At 41.0% G+C, this 18,439-nt stretch overlaps 1 protein-coding gene and 2 long non-coding RNA genes across 4 annotated transcripts; 2 read left to right on the top strand and 1 right to left on the bottom strand.

Annotated features, from left to right (window-relative positions):
• The first annotated feature begins 1,030 nt into the window (after window positions 1-1,030).
• Window positions 1,031-9,458, top strand: LOC120322744. Of its 2 annotated transcripts, XR_005562625.1 has the most exons (6): window positions 1,031-1,182; window positions 1,825-1,890; window positions 3,369-3,528; window positions 6,856-7,026; window positions 8,311-8,454; window positions 8,793-9,458. It is a non-coding gene; the product is annotated as an uncharacterized LOC120322744 (long non-coding RNA). The 2 variants fall into 2 exon arrangements; XR_005562626.1 differs by lacking the exon at window positions 3,369-3,528.
• On the bottom strand, window positions 1,289-12,350 carry COQ10B (coenzyme Q10B). The gene is made up of 5 exons (XM_027730639.2): window positions 12,252-12,350; window positions 8,749-8,895; window positions 6,800-6,992; window positions 4,085-4,186; window positions 1,289-1,485 (listed from the first exon to the last, which is right to left on the bottom strand). The coding sequence occupies exons 1-5, from the start codon at window positions 12,305-12,307 to the stop codon at window positions 1,318-1,320; spliced, it is 666 nt and encodes a 221-aa protein (XP_027586440.1). The 5' UTR covers window positions 12,308-12,350; the 3' UTR covers window positions 1,289-1,317.
• Window positions 12,351-12,670: 320 nt separating this feature from the next.
• Window positions 12,671-17,547, top strand: LOC113992927. The gene is made up of 2 exons (XR_003542403.2): window positions 12,671-12,984; window positions 15,984-17,547. It is a non-coding gene; the product is annotated as an uncharacterized LOC113992927 (long non-coding RNA).
• The last annotated feature ends 892 nt before the right edge of the window (window positions 17,548-18,439 follow it).

Raw genomic sequence — 18,439 nt, forward strand, 5'->3', positions numbered from 1 at the left:
TGTGACATGCCAACTCCTCTTTCTGGAAAAGTAAACGATCTGAAACTGTTTGAGGGCTGTCTTTATTCTGAAACATACCTTCCTATGTTACATAACGTGCTGTCCTGTAGTAACCACGTGGGTTACAGACACTTTGGAGAAAGGAGCAGCTTCAGCACCCGACCTAGAGCTTCACCTAATTTCAGTAAGGAAATTGGGTAATGCAAGGCAGCACACAGTGAGGATTTAAAATCTATTCAAACCTATTCACCTGTGTTTCTTCAGAGACTGGAAAGAATAATTATGCCAGGGACAGAAGTACTGAATGTGGATTTAATCAGGACAGCTGGTGCTATCGTAATGGGCTGATAATAAAATGGTAGTATAGTAATGAAAAACCCTGAAGAACTAAGGGTTTTAGTGCTCTTGTATGCTTTTTAATGACAGCTGGCTGTGGGTGTGCTTGGCTGCAGGGAGCAGAGGACATCTTGTTCCCTTCTTCCAGGGAGGACAGTACTGTGGTCCCTTGCTCTCAAAGAGGTAACACTTCCTTGTTTTACAGTGTGGGAACTGTTTGCATTAGATGAGTAACTTAACTGAAGTGCAACTTTAAGGGTGCAGGAGTAGAGGGGGGGGCAAGCTCAGCCTGCCAAATGTACTACAGAGTGATCGGTGTCTGGAGCCCAGACAGATCCACTGGGAACCCCTGGCTGTAGCTGAGACTGCTGCACTCAGATTACAGTACTCCTTATGTGTATCCCCTGCATTTGGTTTCTGACAGTTGAGGCTGTTCTATAGCACTTGCAGGTCAGTTCAGAAGCAGCCAGAGATTCCCGACTCACCTTTGCCATTCACCTGCATTGAAAGCACCCAGCACTCGGTGCCTGGCAAAGTGTTCCATTCTCTGTGAAGCCAGAATGTCGGTTTCCCTTGGCTTGGCCAGAGCTGGCCGAGTTGATGCTGTTAAATTACAGTCACACTACTAATAACTTAAACTTGAGTTAATATGTTACAGTGCTAGAAGAAAAATCATGAGCTTGGATAAGGCAGAACTTGGCCCGTGATTACAGGAGCCGTTTGGCACGTTAACGGCAGCCTGAGATATGTTGGGTTACAGTAGCTGCCGGTTGCCTGTTACTGATAAGGCTTTAAGTTGCACTTGATTGCAGCTTTTGAACTTTCTATACAGGTCTGGCTGAGCAGGTATGTTTGGTACAGTATAAAAATCTTAAACACACAGCTCAGATAAGAAATAGACGCCCCAAAGGTGGAGCATGGCACTTAGAACAAATGAAGTGTACAAACAAGGTTATAACTGAGGTGGTTACAGTTGTCCCTTTACGTCTGATGAACTTCATGGAGCATCAGCTCCCGAGGTATGCTGGTTTCTGGGCCATGGAGTTTGGATGCTCTTCTTTCAAAGGCAGCAACCATCTGCTTTACCACTTCATCAAAAAACAGTGTAGCAAGTTTTGAGTGTAGAAGTGAACGAAATTCAAAAGAAACCTGTTTAAGACAATAGAGAATAATTATTTTTCCTGTTATCTGCTGTTGTGATAAAATGCTGTTACAAATAGACAACTCTATTAAAGAATCTCCAATGAAGTTTTCAAGTAAGTTGTGGGAGAAAGAACAGTTTGTTCTGAGGTGAAGGTGAGTGTGTCTGTGAAGAAAAGCTGTGTTCCTTGGTGTCAGGACTGTTTCCCTGGGCTTTTGAATTAGAAGAATCCTTTCATTCAGCTCTCTGAAGTAATCATTTACCTAAGCTGTCTTTAATAAATAATGTATCACAAAACAGATTTGGGATAATGAAAAACTACTGACAAACAATAACTTTGTGCACAGGATTCACTTGGGGGACTAAAAGTTGTCTGAAGAAAAATCCTGCATGACAAGACAGCAGACTTACAGGTAAGCTGGAGCACACCCAAGAGACTTAAAAGCAGCTTGAAATAGTCACTTATTAAATACCAATATTTTAAATTAGTCCTTATTGGTGGCAGTAGTTCTGGTATGTTCAAACAAGCAGTTTACTAACTAAAACTACAGATTTGGTTTGTTTTGTATCTCCCACCTGAACAGCTCCCACTCCCAACCTGACATGGGCAGGCAATGGAATGGATTGAGATTGAAGTATTTGTGTCATCTCTGAGAAATCAGCAGATTCAATGCCAAATGGAGCAAATACAGCTTCTCCCAAATTCCTTATGAGCAATGCACATTAACTACAAAGCTGTAGAACAGAAGTAACTAAATGACTTGGCCCAAAAGCCAAGTGTAGCTTCATTTACATTTTCTTGACCTCAAGCAACAGTAAAATTAATGTGTATTTTGTAAGTCAGAGACTTACCATTCAAGGCATGCAGAGTTCTGCAGAGCAGGGATAATGAATCTGGCATCATGCTCAGGAATTTCGTAAACCTTGAGGTGTGGTGCATTTATATACGTACACTTAGGAAGTTTGCAGATGGTAAGAGTGGTGGTGTGTTTCAGTCTATGTACCAAATCATTTCAGAGCTGAAACCAAACTAGGGAAGTTCCCTGCTGGATATCAGGCTGGCAAAACAGGATACAGCAGCTTCTGGGAACTGGCATAACCCAAAACTCAAGTAACATTTTCTAAAGCAAACAAGTGTTCTTGAAATCAAAGTTTTCTCTTGAATATCTGTAATTGCACGGTGTGTTTTGAGGAGTTTGTTGTGAAATGCTTATCATTCCTGTCTGCATGTGCCCAGAGGCAGGACCAGCAGGGCAGGAACTAGCAAGGGTTAAGGCCCTAGGGAGGCAGCCCCAGCTCAGCTGGCTGCACTGGCTGCTGCTGCCTCAAAAAGGAGTGAGCAGTAAGATGTGTCCATAGTGTTCCCCCAAGACACAGAAAATGTCCATATCAAGTGCAGTTTTGACTCCCTTTAGGTGACCTGAAATGTCAAAAACATGGCTTTGGTATGGGGGTGGGTTGTGTGTTTACTCACAGAGTCTGTATTTAGATTATAGGTTTAAATAGTTGTTTAATTCAAGTTTTCTCAACTTGGATTTTAATGGCTTGGGATTTAGGATTTGGGTTAAAAGCTAGCTTATGTACTGGTTAGTAGAAGGAACTGGCACTTATTTCCCTGGAGAAATTCAAATATCAAGAACAAATAATGTACAAACATCATGAACAAATCCTATGAGAAATGTATTTTTTTGAGTGCCACTAGATTAATTTTTATTCTTGAACCATAAGAAGTGAAATACAGCAATAAGCTGAAAGTTTTTAACCCAAAGAGGTTAATGTGCTAGTTTCAAAATACCCCGAAAGCTTTTTCCTATTTAATGAAGATAATTTTCAAAGTAGAGTATTCCAGTAGATGGCAGCAGGATTAACCCATCTCTGTGCACTTTTGCAGCCTGTTGTGATCCCCAGCCTAATTATGTGCTCAATGCAGCTCCTACACTTTATGCTATGAAATGCAAGAAAAAAATGTGATGGACAGACTAAAGAGACGTAGAAAAGCAATAACTGGAGTGGAAAACAACTTGTCTGGGAGTAAAATCAGGCTCAGTCAGGTACTGGATTTAAAGAGCAATAGTTTGGGCTGCAGCGATATCCCATCACAGATTAGAAAGATTAGACAGGAAAAATCTATTATACCAAAAGGAAAAAGTAAGACTTCAAATACATGACAGAGTAAAACTGAAAGCCAGGAAATCAAATCGACCAAACTGCAGGCCCAACAGGACAGATGGTACCAGAAAGTAGGTGCTCTCTCAACTTAGGCTGTAGGAAAATTAAAGGAAACAGCAAACTATGTTTAGCATTTCTCCCTCTGTATTTGACTGTCTGAAAACTTCAGCATGTTTAGAACTTTATGGTGAGAGGTGCCCATCTCAAGACTGTTTTCTGATACCTGGACACCTCACAGAAAATTCCTGTCTCTAAAAGACACTGTAGTGGTTTCTGTGTGGTCAAGTTTGCAAAATACTTTTGGGATAGGATTGACTAAAACTAACTTGTTTTCTGTGTATTTGTGTTTAACAAAAAGTACCAGGCATTAAAAAAAAACCCACACAGTTGAAGACAGTGTTTCTAATTAAGGCAGTGCTCCTTAATTACAATACTTACTGAAAAATCCAATGTACATGTCCTTGGATATCCAGGGATACCTGGGCTCAAACGCCACACTGTTTCCAAGTGATTAAATAGTTTTCCATCTGTGCACGATGCCTAAAAGAAAATTTGAGAAGTCAAGCTGCAATTAGGCTTTTACAAACGTGACAAGCTGGTATTACTGAAGTTTGCATTTGCATTTCTTAGGCAGTGATGGTCACGGCAAAGTTGAAACTATTCTCGCAGCACAGCCAGCATGAGGTCCCATATGTGCCATCTATGGCAAAATAACTGAATCCCTTTTAAGGGAGGGGGAAAATTTGTGTGTTGAGCATCATGAAACAGATCTGTGGCATGATACGTGGAACATCATGCTAGTTATGTACCAGGATTTTGAACAACACTGCTTTAAGCAAAGGATATGGATATTTACTGGGGATTTAGGTAGATATACTGTATCACATGTATAGAATGTTTTAGATACTGATATATGGACTGGTAGCTTTGGCCACAGGAATGGTTAGCCCCAAGACAAATGTGTTTGAAGACAAACTCCGAAGATCCTCTGTCACAAGATCCTGTTGTGGACCAAGAGCTGCCACAAAGTCAGTAGACCATACACTCGAGCTCATGATCAGCTTATACTCTCCCTTGTGGTTCCAGGCAAGCCCTATTTGGCTAGTGCTTTAGGAGGGCTTGCAAACAGTCCTTTAAAACAGTAAAATATTGGCATTAGTTGGTGTCATAATTTTCATGGCAATAGGGTCTTTATTTTCACTCATTTTGCTTTTGGCACATAGAGCTAATTCTGTGTGGCTATATTTATAAAAGAAAAAGATTGAAAGACCTATTCTTCAAAATCATCCAAATACATAACCTCAACTGGGTTAGAATTTGGAGAGAAAATTTCTGTAGCTTTTTTTTTTTTTAAATCTTTTTTTCTTTTGTTACAAGTTCTTATTGTTGCCACAAGCAGCTCTGCTCCAGTAAGACTACCCACGAGGAATAGGTGTTGCTTGGGTTGGAAAGCTGTGGTAAGGTGACTCATCTCAAAGACTTATCAGCAGCACAAAAATACCTATGTTTTTCTTTCCAGGAATGAGATGATGCAGGGCCTTGCCACTTCTACAACAGAAAGAAGGGAGTAGAGGGAAGATGAGACACAATGAGCTGGGTTTGCTTCCCTACTGCTGCCAAAACGGCAGGAAGAATGGGAAAACTGCCACTGTGTCCCCCCTGCTCCCAGTCTTCTGAGTAGCAAACTCACTCCATGCCTTCCCCCTCAGCAAAGACTGCTGTTACCAGTGTGATTATTCAATTGTTCGAGCACTGCTGCCTTAAGCAACAACAACAAAAAAATCCCCATTTTGTCACCACATGCAAGGTGCCTTTGCCCAGAGTTACCTCAGAGGAGAGTGAAATAATCCAAGCACACAGTGGCTTCTCTAGAAATGTCCTACAGTCATATGAACATAATGTAAATCTCTAGGAACGGTAATTGCAGCAGAGAAAAGGCCAATGAGTCCAGGAGGAGAAAATCTGAAGAAATGGTTTACCTCTCTAGTTTTATGGTTTTTTTTCCTGAGACGGGAACACCTCTTTTGAGTGAATTAAGAGGGGAAAAAGAGTTGGCAAGCCAGTCTGATAGCTGTGTGAAAGAAAAAAGCCTGTCTTGTCAGGGAAGAGTAGAAGAGGAAAGCTCTCAGCATGTGAAACACACATTTCCCCTTTGTAGCTACTCAACTTTCTTAATAAAGGGAAAAAAATCTTTTTTTCTTTCCAGAATCAGTGAGTGCATTAAATAAAAGCACTTTGCATATTCCTTTTCCAATTTACATCTTTCCTGTACTTCAGAAACTCATTTTCAGTTAAGTGTCTCTTATTAGGAAGCCTAGAAATAAGAGTATTCAAACAATTATCTTGAACAGCAACCAATTGTTGTAATTTCCACTAATTACTCCAAACCATTCAGGATCTGCCACATGAAGGGAGAGGCAGTTTTGCTGCAAGGAATCTGTTCTGAGCCATTCTTTACTAAAACAGGTTTGAACATATAAGGCAAGCAAATACTTAGAAGATCCAGACATCATTTAAAATTTCTGCCTTGACACTTTTCTACTTTTCTCTTAATTACTGAAAAGCTGAAAGGAGAAATACAACTGTTCCTCTTCTGAACAAATTAATTGTAAAAAAATTGACTTTAAATCCACTCTTCCATTTTCTCATCAATATATTGAATAACAAGCTCTTCAGTGGATCCTACACTTACATTTAAGTCTTTTCATGTTAATTAGTTAAAATTGTGAGAAGAAAAGTAATGACAAATAGCAACTTTGCTAAGGCATCGGAAGCTAGTGTTGTCAAAGATAACTTTTATGTCAAAGATAACTTTAAGTACTAACTTTGTATTTAGAGAGTCTTGGACAAAATTATAACAAAATACAAATCAGAAGTGTTATGTCTTCATTAATGGCTGCCATCTTCTCCAGCAAAGGCAAGTTAAAAAGTGATTCCTCTTTCTCCCCCGTGTGGTGGGATATGTTTTAAAAGCACATTGAAATTCTCCCCCAGTTTATCTAAAATCCTTAAAGAAAAGCAACAGAAGTTTTGAGCCCCAGAAAGAACTTCCAGCATCAATTTTGTTTCGAAACGGGATGTTCCTGGAATATTCAAATTTCAAGAACAAATGTTAAGGAAAGTTAGGAGAGGAAAAAAAAACAAAACAGTTACCTTAACTAAATGTGGTCTTACTAGGGTAACAACTGATGTGTAGTTCTCTACTACAGGAGGGAATCCTATTTCCAGCTGTGCTTTGCAGTACCCAGAGCGCTTCGAGAGTATGTCTGACTTTTTACACCAAGGAACAAACAGTTTGTAATTCTCCACAACAGCAACAACTTCATACATTTCTTGCATAGAATACCTGGAAGCAGAAATAGGAACGTTACAGTTACAAGGTATTTTAACTTTAATTCAGTATTGAAGTGTCAGAGATGGTATAAATGGTGTGGGCAGTTGGAAGGTGAACATACAGTCACCTGAAAACTACCACTGGTTCTGGAGATTAAAAATGCAGCTTTGCTAATTAAGAGGAAAAGAAAGTAGTAAACTGGTGATAGTCTTTACATAAAGAAGCAAAATACAACACACCATCCAGCGGTAAAGTTAGTGAACATAAGCTAAAGAGTAACCCAGGTCTTTTACTGTTCTTTCTCTAATTAAACAGTCAGGACTCTACATCAGGATTCACATAATCAGAAATGGAGCCAAACTTCCCTACTTAGCATTAGGCTTCTTTGGGGATCTGTTTGGTTGGTTTGGTGGGTTTTTAAACACAGTAAACAGATAGGTGCATTAGATATGTTTTTTTCCCAACCACCAAAGTGGTCTAGCAAATTAGTTACCAATTTTGAACAATTAAACTGAACATGTTCTTTAAAAAAATCAACATAAAATTCTAAAGAAGTTAGTGAATATGACTCTCTCTTAAGTGTCATGTAAATGTGCATACATTTCAAATGAAATGTATTTTTTATCAGCACAGCTGTGTCTTCATTGAGGTCGATCTTAGACATTCCATGTTAAAAAAATCCACACTGCAGGGCTACTAAGACAAGGTGTATCAAAACTCAAGTACTATATTTAATATGGTTTCAACTGAGGAACACTACGTTCCTCACATCAGCCCAAATTAAAAAGCTTAATTAAAAAATACATACAATGGAAAAACCTTCCAGCATCACAGAATGGCTGAGGTTGGAAGGGACCTCCGGAACTCGTCCAACCCCCCTGCTCAGGCAGGATATTGAAATCAGATGAAACACATAATAGCAACATTTTAGTTGATTCTACTGTAACGTGGCAAAGTATTATTAGCAATGGTTTTTAACTTTTATTTCTGACTCAGGAACAGATGGGATTAAACATGGGCTTCAGTTCTTTAAAATGAAGCATATGTTCAACAGTACTCAGCAGTGAGTACTCTTGGACAAAGGCCTTTTTATAGTGACTGTGCAGATATGTTGCAGTTCAAGAACTATCACATAAAGGAATGTTAAGTGCAATCAAAAAATTATGCTAATAAAAAAGTAATTCATGCTATTGTGGACCAGAGACTGGGGGCAGATCCCAGCATCGTTACACGAACTGGAATTTTCCCACTAGCACTAAGGCAAACTGGATTTCAAAATCTTTTTCTATGTGTCTTAGTTTCTTCATCACACAATTTTCTTCTTTTAAAGGAAGAAGAAAATCTTGAGAACTACAATATGACGTACGAGCAAACATTAGCATGGATTTGGGACAGAATGAAACAGAGTTTTCACACCTCTTGGTTTATTCATATTTTACCAGATGAAATTATAAGTGTATTACTCCCTTTCAAGGTTGGTTTTGTTTTGTCATGGAACAGAACAGTTATTTCTGCTCTTTCTTTCTGTGGGCCAAGGGTTTTGGGTTTCTACTTTTTTTATACTCAGTTTCAGACTGGTAAATCCTACCTTTACAAATTCTGAAAATCAGAACTCCTTTTTACATTCCAATTGGGCAGACTCATAGGGGCATGTGTCTGTAGGGATGGGGGGTTTTAGCTCCTTTTGAACTTCTAGTGTTTCAGATTAATTACAGCAAATATAAAAGCAATAAGCATTTAAAGTCTCTTTCCACAGTTTTATACAAACCCTATAATTCTTCTTTCAGAATATTCTTTTCTTTTATTTACTAGTGGTGCAGCAATGTTGAAGAAATTCCTTGAAAAAGTCTGGCTCGTTACAGGTACTTGCAAAGGAGAAGTTCTGGTCATCAGAACACCACAAGAAGCCAAGTGCCTGAAACAGTGAAAATGCTTTTAGATGTGTTTCATATCAGCAAAATAAGTAACAGCACATTCAAGTGGGACAAACAACCTGTTGTATAACATTCCAGAAAATGTCTGTCAGATGGAAAAGCAAAGGCTCATAACAGTACACGAACTGTCAAACATTTCTTTTCCTTAAGAGAAACTAAAAACAGCCTCGGTCATGACAAAAGTAACTGGCAGAGTGAAACACAAAGGCCCTCATTAAACACTTGAACACATGGCAGCCTGAGTTCATGGACAAGTCTCATATGCACTTAATTTGCAGAACAGGTTTTCCTAATGGCAAAATCAAGGTTTGCAATACTTATCCCTTTTGGAATACCCAAAGTAGAGAAGATTTCACTTGGAGATACAAAGTTGAACTCTGGTGCCATCCTTCTCTTTAAAGGCCAGTTTAATTTTGAAAGTCCATTCAGAAGGTGCATTGTTACCCAGCTTTCCAAATTTCCTTCAGAAAATATAATCAAAACCTTGGACACAGTGTTTTCATAAATAAAGCTTAATTACCTGTAAAAGGACTAATAACCTTAAGATTGTACCTCAGTGTTCTCTGTTTGTGAACATCTACACTAAAATCTAAAAAATATTCATTGTGATTAACAGTTCTGTTCTGCTAAATTACTGATTTTGCTGAGATCAAGTAGATCAAAATGCAAAATGCTGCCTCAAAAGTTCTGATTTTGGGCATCAGGAAATTAAAAATGCTACTCTTTGTCCTCAATGACTCTACAAACATAAGCTAAAGAGTAACCCAGGTCTTTTACTGTTCTTTAATTAAACAGTCAGGACTCTACATCAGGATTCACATAATCAGAAATGGAACCAAACTTCCCTACTTAGCATTAGGCTTCTTTAGGGGTCTGTTTGGTTGGTTTGGTGGATTTTTAAACACAGTGAACAGATAGGTGCATTAGATATGTTTTTTTTCCCAACCACCAAAGTGGTCTAGCAAATTAGTTACCAATTTTGAACAATTAAACTGAACATGTTCTTTAAAAAAATCAACATAAAATTCTAAAGAAGTACAGTAGTAACCCATGACTGAGCACATCAGCTTATGTGGTCACTGTGTTGGGAGACAGGCAAATAATAAATTGGTATTGAGTTAGAGGAAAATAATCATCATTAGCAGATGGTTAGAAACAATCTGTATAGACTTTTTTAAAACCAACTATGCAACTGTGATATGAAGCAAGATGAGTGACAAACACAGATTGTAACCACTGCAATTGAAAAGAAATTATTTAAGATGGGACAGAAGTACTGCGTCAAAATTAAGAAAGGATAGGTCCACTTTAAAAGCCTTTAGACAACAACTCTGCAAATGTTTGCAACTGTATCTCAAGGGATGTGGTCACAGTCTGTTTTGTTTCCACACAGACTGGACAATACTTAAGGAAAAGCTTTGACAATTGCTTTGACAGGAAGTTGAAGGGTGCCAGTAACATTGTAGCTGCCTCAGCCCAAGTCACAGAAAGTGTTCAAATGTTCTGCACAGCAGATTTAAATCACTTTATCTGGGGCTATGTACAGCACACAGTCCAAACTGGTCACCAGGTTTCGTCTCTTGGTCTGTTTTTATTGTAGGGCTGTACCAGTTTCATACAGTTTTATCTAAACTTGTTTCGGCTGCAAGGCTGAAAAACAACCCCTACAAACAATCCCTTGGCTGCTGTAAGACAATGTCCTTTTCACCATTATTTTGCCATTCGAGGCAGACAGGGTTAAGAGGTTACAATTCTAACAAGCGTGGTGAGACTCCATCCCTCTCCCGATTTTATCTGAAGAATAACAGACGCTGTGAGAATGTGCTGGGCTTGGTCCCAGTTCAGGAAAGCAGATCTCTGCAAGAAATCCCAGAAGCGTAGGTTTCCATGGGCTGTTTTTGTGAACCTGACCCGGGCCACAGAAGAAAAGCCAAGTCCATGCTAGAATTCAGACACACCTGCCACCTCGGTGTTTGCCCTCTGCCAGTAACAAAACCATCCCCCCTCACACTGCTCTCACTGCCTTCTTCCACTCCTGCCACTCGCTGCTTTCTCCCTGAGCATTTGGGCACTGATGACAGTATCACCCAACCTCCATGACCTGAAAGAGAAGCATTTCTGGTGTATGACATGCACACGTAAATAATCTATATTCAGTGTTTTGTTTTGTTTTGTTTTTTTTATAGCTACACAGTTTTCTAAGCCTAAAGGTTAATGTATTTTTGAAAAAAGGGATCTCCAACCCCTCACTGTAAAGACTGACATTAGTGCTGAGAGCTTGCCAGGGCAATTGTGTTTACTGTACCCCAACTGATACTTCCATCAGGTTAGTGATATCTGATGGCCATTTTATGGTCTATGAGACATGAGTTGATCCCATGCAAATTTTTTGCTGACAGCTGTTCGTATCCCAAAAAATGAGTGTACCAGCAAGTATCCTCATTAGCATCTCAGTCTGAATAAGCAGAAGAGACTATTGACCCCTGGCCCCTTGCAGTCTGCTGCTCAGCACAGCCAGGGTTCTGCTGAGCTGGCAGCAGGTACAACGTGCACACCAGTGACAACTGCAAAGCCAAAGCAACTCCAGATTCAAGGCTACAGATAACACAGCTCCGGGTTTGACCCCGCACTTGCTTAAAACCAACTGCCAAGGCTTTCGCAGCTCACATCAGAAACATCGTCAAACTTAGTGTCCAGCTAGTTACTTAATGTGTTTCCTTATACGAAACACCCTTCCCAGCAATTGGATTTTGCCCTCGAGACTCAAATAAATGACTTTTTAAAACAGCGCTTTTGTTTACCAGGACTGAACTAATTTAATACTGCAAACGCATCCTTAAGATTCTACCACAAAGGATACACAGTAAGAAGTGTGCCCCAAGGTTACATTATACCATTGCACAGTAACAATGATGCCAAATGATTGCTTGAAATTTGACATCATGAACCAACATCTATTCCACTTTTTGACAGTTTTCATGAGTATGACAGACTTTGACAAAGAAACACAGCAGCACTGCTATAACCATTTTTCTTCTCCTAACATGTCAAATCGCGCTCTCTCTCATCTGCTTGCTCTTTTTAGTTCCAGTTACAAGATTAACTCTTCTCCAAAGCGTATTCCTTTTCTCGAGTTGTTGCAGCCAGCCTTCCACGTGCTCAGGGGAGAAGGAACATGTTGCCTTATGTGAAGCAAAAAACCATCCGGGCGTTTCACTCAGCGTTCAGTTTCTTTGCTCTCGCAGCCGTGCAGCCGCCTCGGGCAACGAACGGGCGAGTTCCCCACCGGGGATCCGGCCCCTCTCTGTCACCCCCGCGCTCACCGCGCCCCGCGTACCTGCCGCCGGCCCCTCCGGCCAGCGCCCTGGCGAGCGCCGCGCCGCTCCGCGACATCCCGGCCCGCCTGTCGCCGCCTGTCCCCGCCTGTCCCCGCCTGTCGCCGCCTGTCCCCGCCTGTCGCCGCCTGTCGCGGCGCGGGGCCGGCCCGTCCTGCCGGCGGGGGCGCGCAGTCACGGGACGGGCGCGCGCGGCCGCGGCGCTGCCCGTGATTGGCCCGGCGGCGCGCGAGCCCCGCGCGCGGCCATAATTGGGCTTGTGGGCGCGGGGAGTCCCCTCAGTGCCCCCCCCGTCCCGGCCCTGGCCCTGGCCCTGTCCCTGTCCCCGTCCCCGTCCCGTCCTGTCCCGTCCTGTCCCTGTCCCGTCCCGTCCTGTCCCCGTCCCGCCCCCGCACAGCGCCTAGCCGGGGGTCCCCGCCGAAAGAGCTCCCTCCGCGGCCCCTCAGCTGGAGCTCGTCCCGCTCCTGCTCGGTGCGGGCTCAGGGTTACGGTCACCAGCGTCATTAAAACTCAACAGTGCGGCCACAGACCCGACTGTAACCACAGAGCGTCGTTTTAACACAAGCTGAAGCAAAGAGCTCGCTACTTTCTTTTAATTCGCCTTTCAAATACAGCCTCCCTCAACGAAAGCCTGCTTTACAATTACAGTGTGATTGACGAACTACTGTTTGAATATAACTCATCACACATTCCATATTTTGTACTTAATATGTATTACATGTAAGTTGTTTAAAGGTAAGTCTGCAAAATCTATTTCCATAAAATAGCTTGGGTGGTTTGGGGTTTGTTTTGTTTTGTTTTGTTTAATTTAGTACCTGGTGGACTGGCAGCCTTCTGACTGGGAATCTTGAACTAAGTTTAGTGTTTACTCACTCTGAACTTGAACATGTGTCTGGGTTGTGTCACACTAGAAAACCAGCTTGGATACATTGTCATCAATGTCTCTCCAGCTATGGGAAGAACCCTTTCCCACCCAATTAAATGCAACTAGAACTTTAAATGCAATGAAAGCCATTTAGTCAATGCATTGAAAAGCAAGAAAATTTCTGGACAAAAATAACAGTTCCAACTATGTAAGCCCACAACAACCACCTCTTCAGAAAAGTCCTCCTTTTTTATCCCAGTGTCCTTGCCATTAGCAAAACCACTCACCATTAAACAAGAACACCATCAATTTGGATGACTGAAACTAGTTGGAGCAGCTTTCACTTTACCACCTCAGGGCATGGTGTTCTTCAGATAAGCTGTCCTGTAGCATATTCCTATTAACTTGAGGTAAAACAGAAACATGTGAAAACCCACATTCTCCAGTGCAGGCTGAAAACAAGCAGCCAATCCAGAAACACAAACAAAAATCCCAATCCTGGCCTCCCTCTTCCTCCTTCAGTCCTTATTACTAAACTCATCTGTGTGTTTTGCAACTTCCATCAGAGCTGCTCTTATTTGCTGATGTCTGTGTTTGCCATGGGAGTGTGTTCTGTCCCGTTGTTCTGTCTTGTTCTGTGGATCAGGAACTGCTTCTTAGAGAGATTGATGTCTTTCAGAATAACTGAAGAGTCAAGTGTTGAGAGGTCCAAGATGATGGATATCTAAGGCACTTTGAGTTTTTTTTTGCCTGTTTTGTTTTCTCCTGTAGGCTCAAGATTAAACCTTGCCTGATACCTATTGCTAGAAAAGAGATGTGCATTTGCTGACTTTGACAGGAAGAGGGTCTCAAATTAACACTTAACACTTAGAGGGATGCAAGACGTTTCTGACACACCAGAAAGAGATATATAGTATGGTCACACAGAATTTTTTTTCTGTGTGCTATTTTTTGTAACACCACCATCATGAGAAAAGGTTACGTTTAAACTCTGATTATGAGATTTATCCTGTTAAAAAACAATTAAGAATTTTAAGGACACCTCTAAGTGGGCAGAGAGACAGTCAATCCTAGATGAGGCAAGTGCATCCCTGTGTAAAAGCAGGTTATTTTTACACAATTTATTCAGCTCTATTTCTACAGATTACTGAAAAGGGCAGCTGGTTTAGTATGTTCCTTTAAGAGATAAAGAGCAAAGCAAAATTATAGCCATTGTAGTTTTGAATAATACTTGCCTTTGAAAGATCTCAAAATATCTCACAATCATACATGTGAGAAATAGAAACCCAGTCGGGCAATTTCCAATCAGAATTTTATTATATGATAAAAGCAAATTCAGGGCTGGGTGATCAGGGAAGGGGTTCAACAACTCCCAATGCCTGTCACACCCAAAGAAGACATTTGTTCTACATTTATTTCCAGCTACTACATGAATATTCATTATACATAAGTATAAACACTACACATTGTTAGGTACATGAGTATAAACACTACACATTGTTAGGTATATGAGTATAAACATTACACATTGTTAGGTCAGACATTCCACAGATATTTCTTAACAAGAATGTTATCTATAAGCATCCATAATATATTGTTAAATCAGACTTTCAGCAGATGTTTGCTTGTTATCTATACAAAGTTATAAATTTTAAGAAAGATGCTATTATCTAGCTAACTAAACAAAATTCTCTCACTATAAATCCTACACAAGGTAAAAGGGAGGTAACTTGTTTTATCTCTTTATAGGGGCCCAATTAAGTTTTATGACTTGTTTTTCTTTTCTCTCCAGGTCATATTGACCTTACACTGTTTTCTCTTAATTAGCTCAAATCATTTTCTCAGTTTATCACATACATTTAGGCTAAGAAGGACGATTTACAAGAGTAGGTGATGATTAAGTCTCTAGTTACATGGTCTGCAAATGAGGCAGCTAGGAATTAAGGGCAGATTTACTATTTCAAGTGGATTAATCAGGAGCTACAATATAAAATCACGTGAATTTTCTTACATTTCATGTAGCACCAGTGAACTTGTAATAATTGAAGTATTTGGCTGTAAACCTGTTATGTAAAGGATTAGACTTGTTAGACCTTTATAAGATTTTGGTGGGCCTGTAAATCCAAAAAAGGTTGAAATCTCTGTGGATAGTTGCTCACAACCAGTTTTGAAATCCAGCTGCTCTGTTCTTACTCTGTCCCACTTCCAAAATAGTACTGTCTGTATTTATTTAACTGCTAGGGAAGAACGTGATCCTCACTAACCCACCCAGACACCGGGCTCAGCTCTGGCAGGCTGGGGAGGGTTGCTGCTGGAGGACAGTTGTGTCTCGGGCTTCTCCAGAGGGCTGGTGTGGCCCTTCCCCAGCTCCCTCCCCCTGCCAGCCCTGGGTGCTGTGCCAGCGGTGACTCGGGCTCTGTGGGCCTGAAGCCTGGCTCCTCTAGAGGCAAAATGTACAAAAAAATATCCTTCCAGGGGTGCCCACAGGACTGTGGGAGCACGGATAACAACCCCATCCCCTCTTTCATTTCTGTTCCTCAGCCCATCCTTGCCAGCAGTGACACACAAACCAGGGGTGGTTTGTGTCCAGGTCACACACACACCTCCCGTGCTGCAGAACGCAACCCCTCCAAAAGTTTGTCATCCAAAGTGTGTTTTTTCAACTCGCTGGCTTTCCAGTGACAAAAAGAATCCTTTCTACCTTATTCCTTCTTGACATCAGAAGCAAAAATGTGGCTAGAAGAGATTTTATTTTGTGCTTTTTTTTTTCCTTTCTCATATTTTAAGTTTCTGTGGAGTTGAAACATAGTTGCTGCTGTTGAGTATTTCTTCACTTTGGTTTAAGAATTTTTGCCCCTACCTTTAACAGATACATGAACATCAGTGAACTGTCCCTGGCATCTGAAGCTAAGCACAGACCTGAGATAAAATGAAGCACTGAGAGTTTAGACCAGGTTTGTAGCTTTTCTGCATAATGTCAGCTCATTGTACAATTCTTCATAGCATTGTGTGGGGGGAAAAAATGAATACAAATAAAAAGTTGGTTTTGGAAGAAGCAGCAGGAGAGTGTAGTCAGAAGCCTGGCTTCTTACAGTGAACCAGTGCCAGAAACTTCTACTGGCACAATGGATGGGGTCGATCAAGGACAGGCAAAGTGTCTGGATACTTCTTCAGCAGCAGTGCCAGCCAGTGGCAGCTTAAGCTGCCAATGAAGTTGGACTTGAATCTTACGTAAAGTGGGACCTCACAGGTCTGTAATTTAGGTATGATTCCAGATCTGCAAAGCTTATGGGCTCTGAAATCCAATCTGTTTCAAATCCATGCAGGAACCTCCATGAAGTGTGTGTACATGTGTGTATGTGGGGGAGAGGGATGGGAACCTGGGCTGGAGAAGTAGGACTGGGAAACCACTAAGCAACAGCTCTGTCAGTATCCTGTGGAAACCGTGTGATGGAGTTGTTGTTCAGGGGGCAAAAGTCCATATTCAGGGCTCTGACAGGCAGACACAAAGAACCTGGGGCAACATACAGAATTTGCCAGGAAAGCAGGGAAGAGACACAAGCAGAAAGCAGTTTTCTCGTTGTTTCATCACAGCACAATTCCTGTTTGTTCTTTGTTTCCCTTTTATGGCACATTCCAAAATGACTACTTTAAAGTGTTCCTTGGGATCTCATCCCTGAGCTGAGTTCTGTTTAATGACAGAGGTAATGTAATATTGCAACTGTTCTGCTTAACATAAGTTGGAAGTCAGGCCAAAGAAACAAGAGAAAGTTACTGCAAATTGATCTTCATAGTGAATCTGAGCATGTGATGTTTCCTTAAAATAGTTACATGCATTAAATTCTTGCAGTAGGGAGTTAGTGTCTGCCTCAACCTCACTCCCACATGTCCCTGGCCAGCTCAGGAAATATCTCCTTCTGTAGCCTGTGAGTATGTGCAAGTGCTTCCTTCCAGAAATGCAGAATGTGAGTTTAGTAACTCTAAAGACCCAGAAGACCCTCTGCACTTTCAAATGACAGTTGCTCTTAGGAACATTTGAGTACACATAGTTCTCTAAAATATTACAAGCAGAACTGTTCAACAAACTTCTGCAAACAAATCAATACAAAGCAGACAGATCTATAGATCAATTGGCTGATCAAATGTACATGTTAACACAAACACATGACCTTGGCATTATTTGCCTTATGACAACCCTCAAAAAGCCAAAATGTGACCTACCAGCTTTCATAAGGGGAGTGATTGGTGAGGAGTCAATGAGTTTTGCCATCATGCATTTATCACCCATTTTTGCAAATACTTTGTACATTTTACCTTACCAGAAGTTTTCAAATTAACTCAACTTTGCTTGTTGCAGTGGCTTCTGAGATGAGGAACTTAGCAGTTGTACAAAAGAACTGCATGATAGTAAATAAACTCTAAGTTTACATATGTCACTGTGTTATGAAATGTCACTGATGTGTTGTATGAGTAAGCAATCATGGACTTTGTCCTTAGGCTGTGCCTTGGTGTTTTACTGAGGTTGATACTCACTCGTGCTAAAGTTCAGAGAATAACAAATGAGCTCATTCACAACATTTGACTGTGAGGGGGAGTTCCAAGGGCTTTGCAGGAGGACAGAATCAATCCCATTCAGTTATGAGGTCCATGGTAGACAGTGACGCTGAAACGTGTACATAACATCCACAGAACCGGGAAAAAGTTGGTAGTACCCAAATGAAATGTGGAAGTGGTGTAAGGTCAGTTACTGCAGGGCAGTTAAACCAGTTGTTTACATTCGCACCTGGGTCATGTGTCATAAACCTCTGATTGTCTGTCCTCCTCTCTTCCAGACTCTGTTGAGTTTGTCCATGAACTTATTGAACTGTAGAGTCTTAAAATGAACTCCATCAATGGCTTTGCCTGTGCCAAGTAAAAGGAAATGACTACTTTCCAGGATTTTTGTGCAATGCCACTTTTAATGGCCTAGAAGTAATTTACTTCCTCTGCAGCAGCACAGTGCTATGACAGACATGTAGCTCTGATTTGCTCTCCACGCCGTCACTTTCTAAAGATTTCTATTATTTTTAATTCATATACTGACTTAGAATTCTAATATGTAGTAACTTCTGCTTTTTGTTATCAAAGTCCACCTCCTTGATCTCAGATTATTTCTTGTATGAATCAACGATTCTCAGTTCCATCTTCCACCTTCCAGCAGGTTCGGCCAGTTTGGTGTCATCTGCCAATTTTAGAAACACAGCTTCCCTTTCTCCTTTACTACAATATTGGGTAGACTTGACCTGCCTGAGGGGCTGTCACTCAGTTAAGCCCCATCTTGTGGCA

Source organism: Pipra filicauda, unplaced genomic scaffold (genome assembly GCF_003945595.2).
Source record: "Pipra filicauda isolate LSUMZ 115617 unplaced genomic scaffold, ASM394559v2 scaffold149_size4050908_pilon, whole genome shotgun sequence".
Classification (NCBI taxonomy): domain Eukaryota; kingdom Metazoa; phylum Chordata; class Aves; order Passeriformes; family Pipridae; genus Pipra; species Pipra filicauda.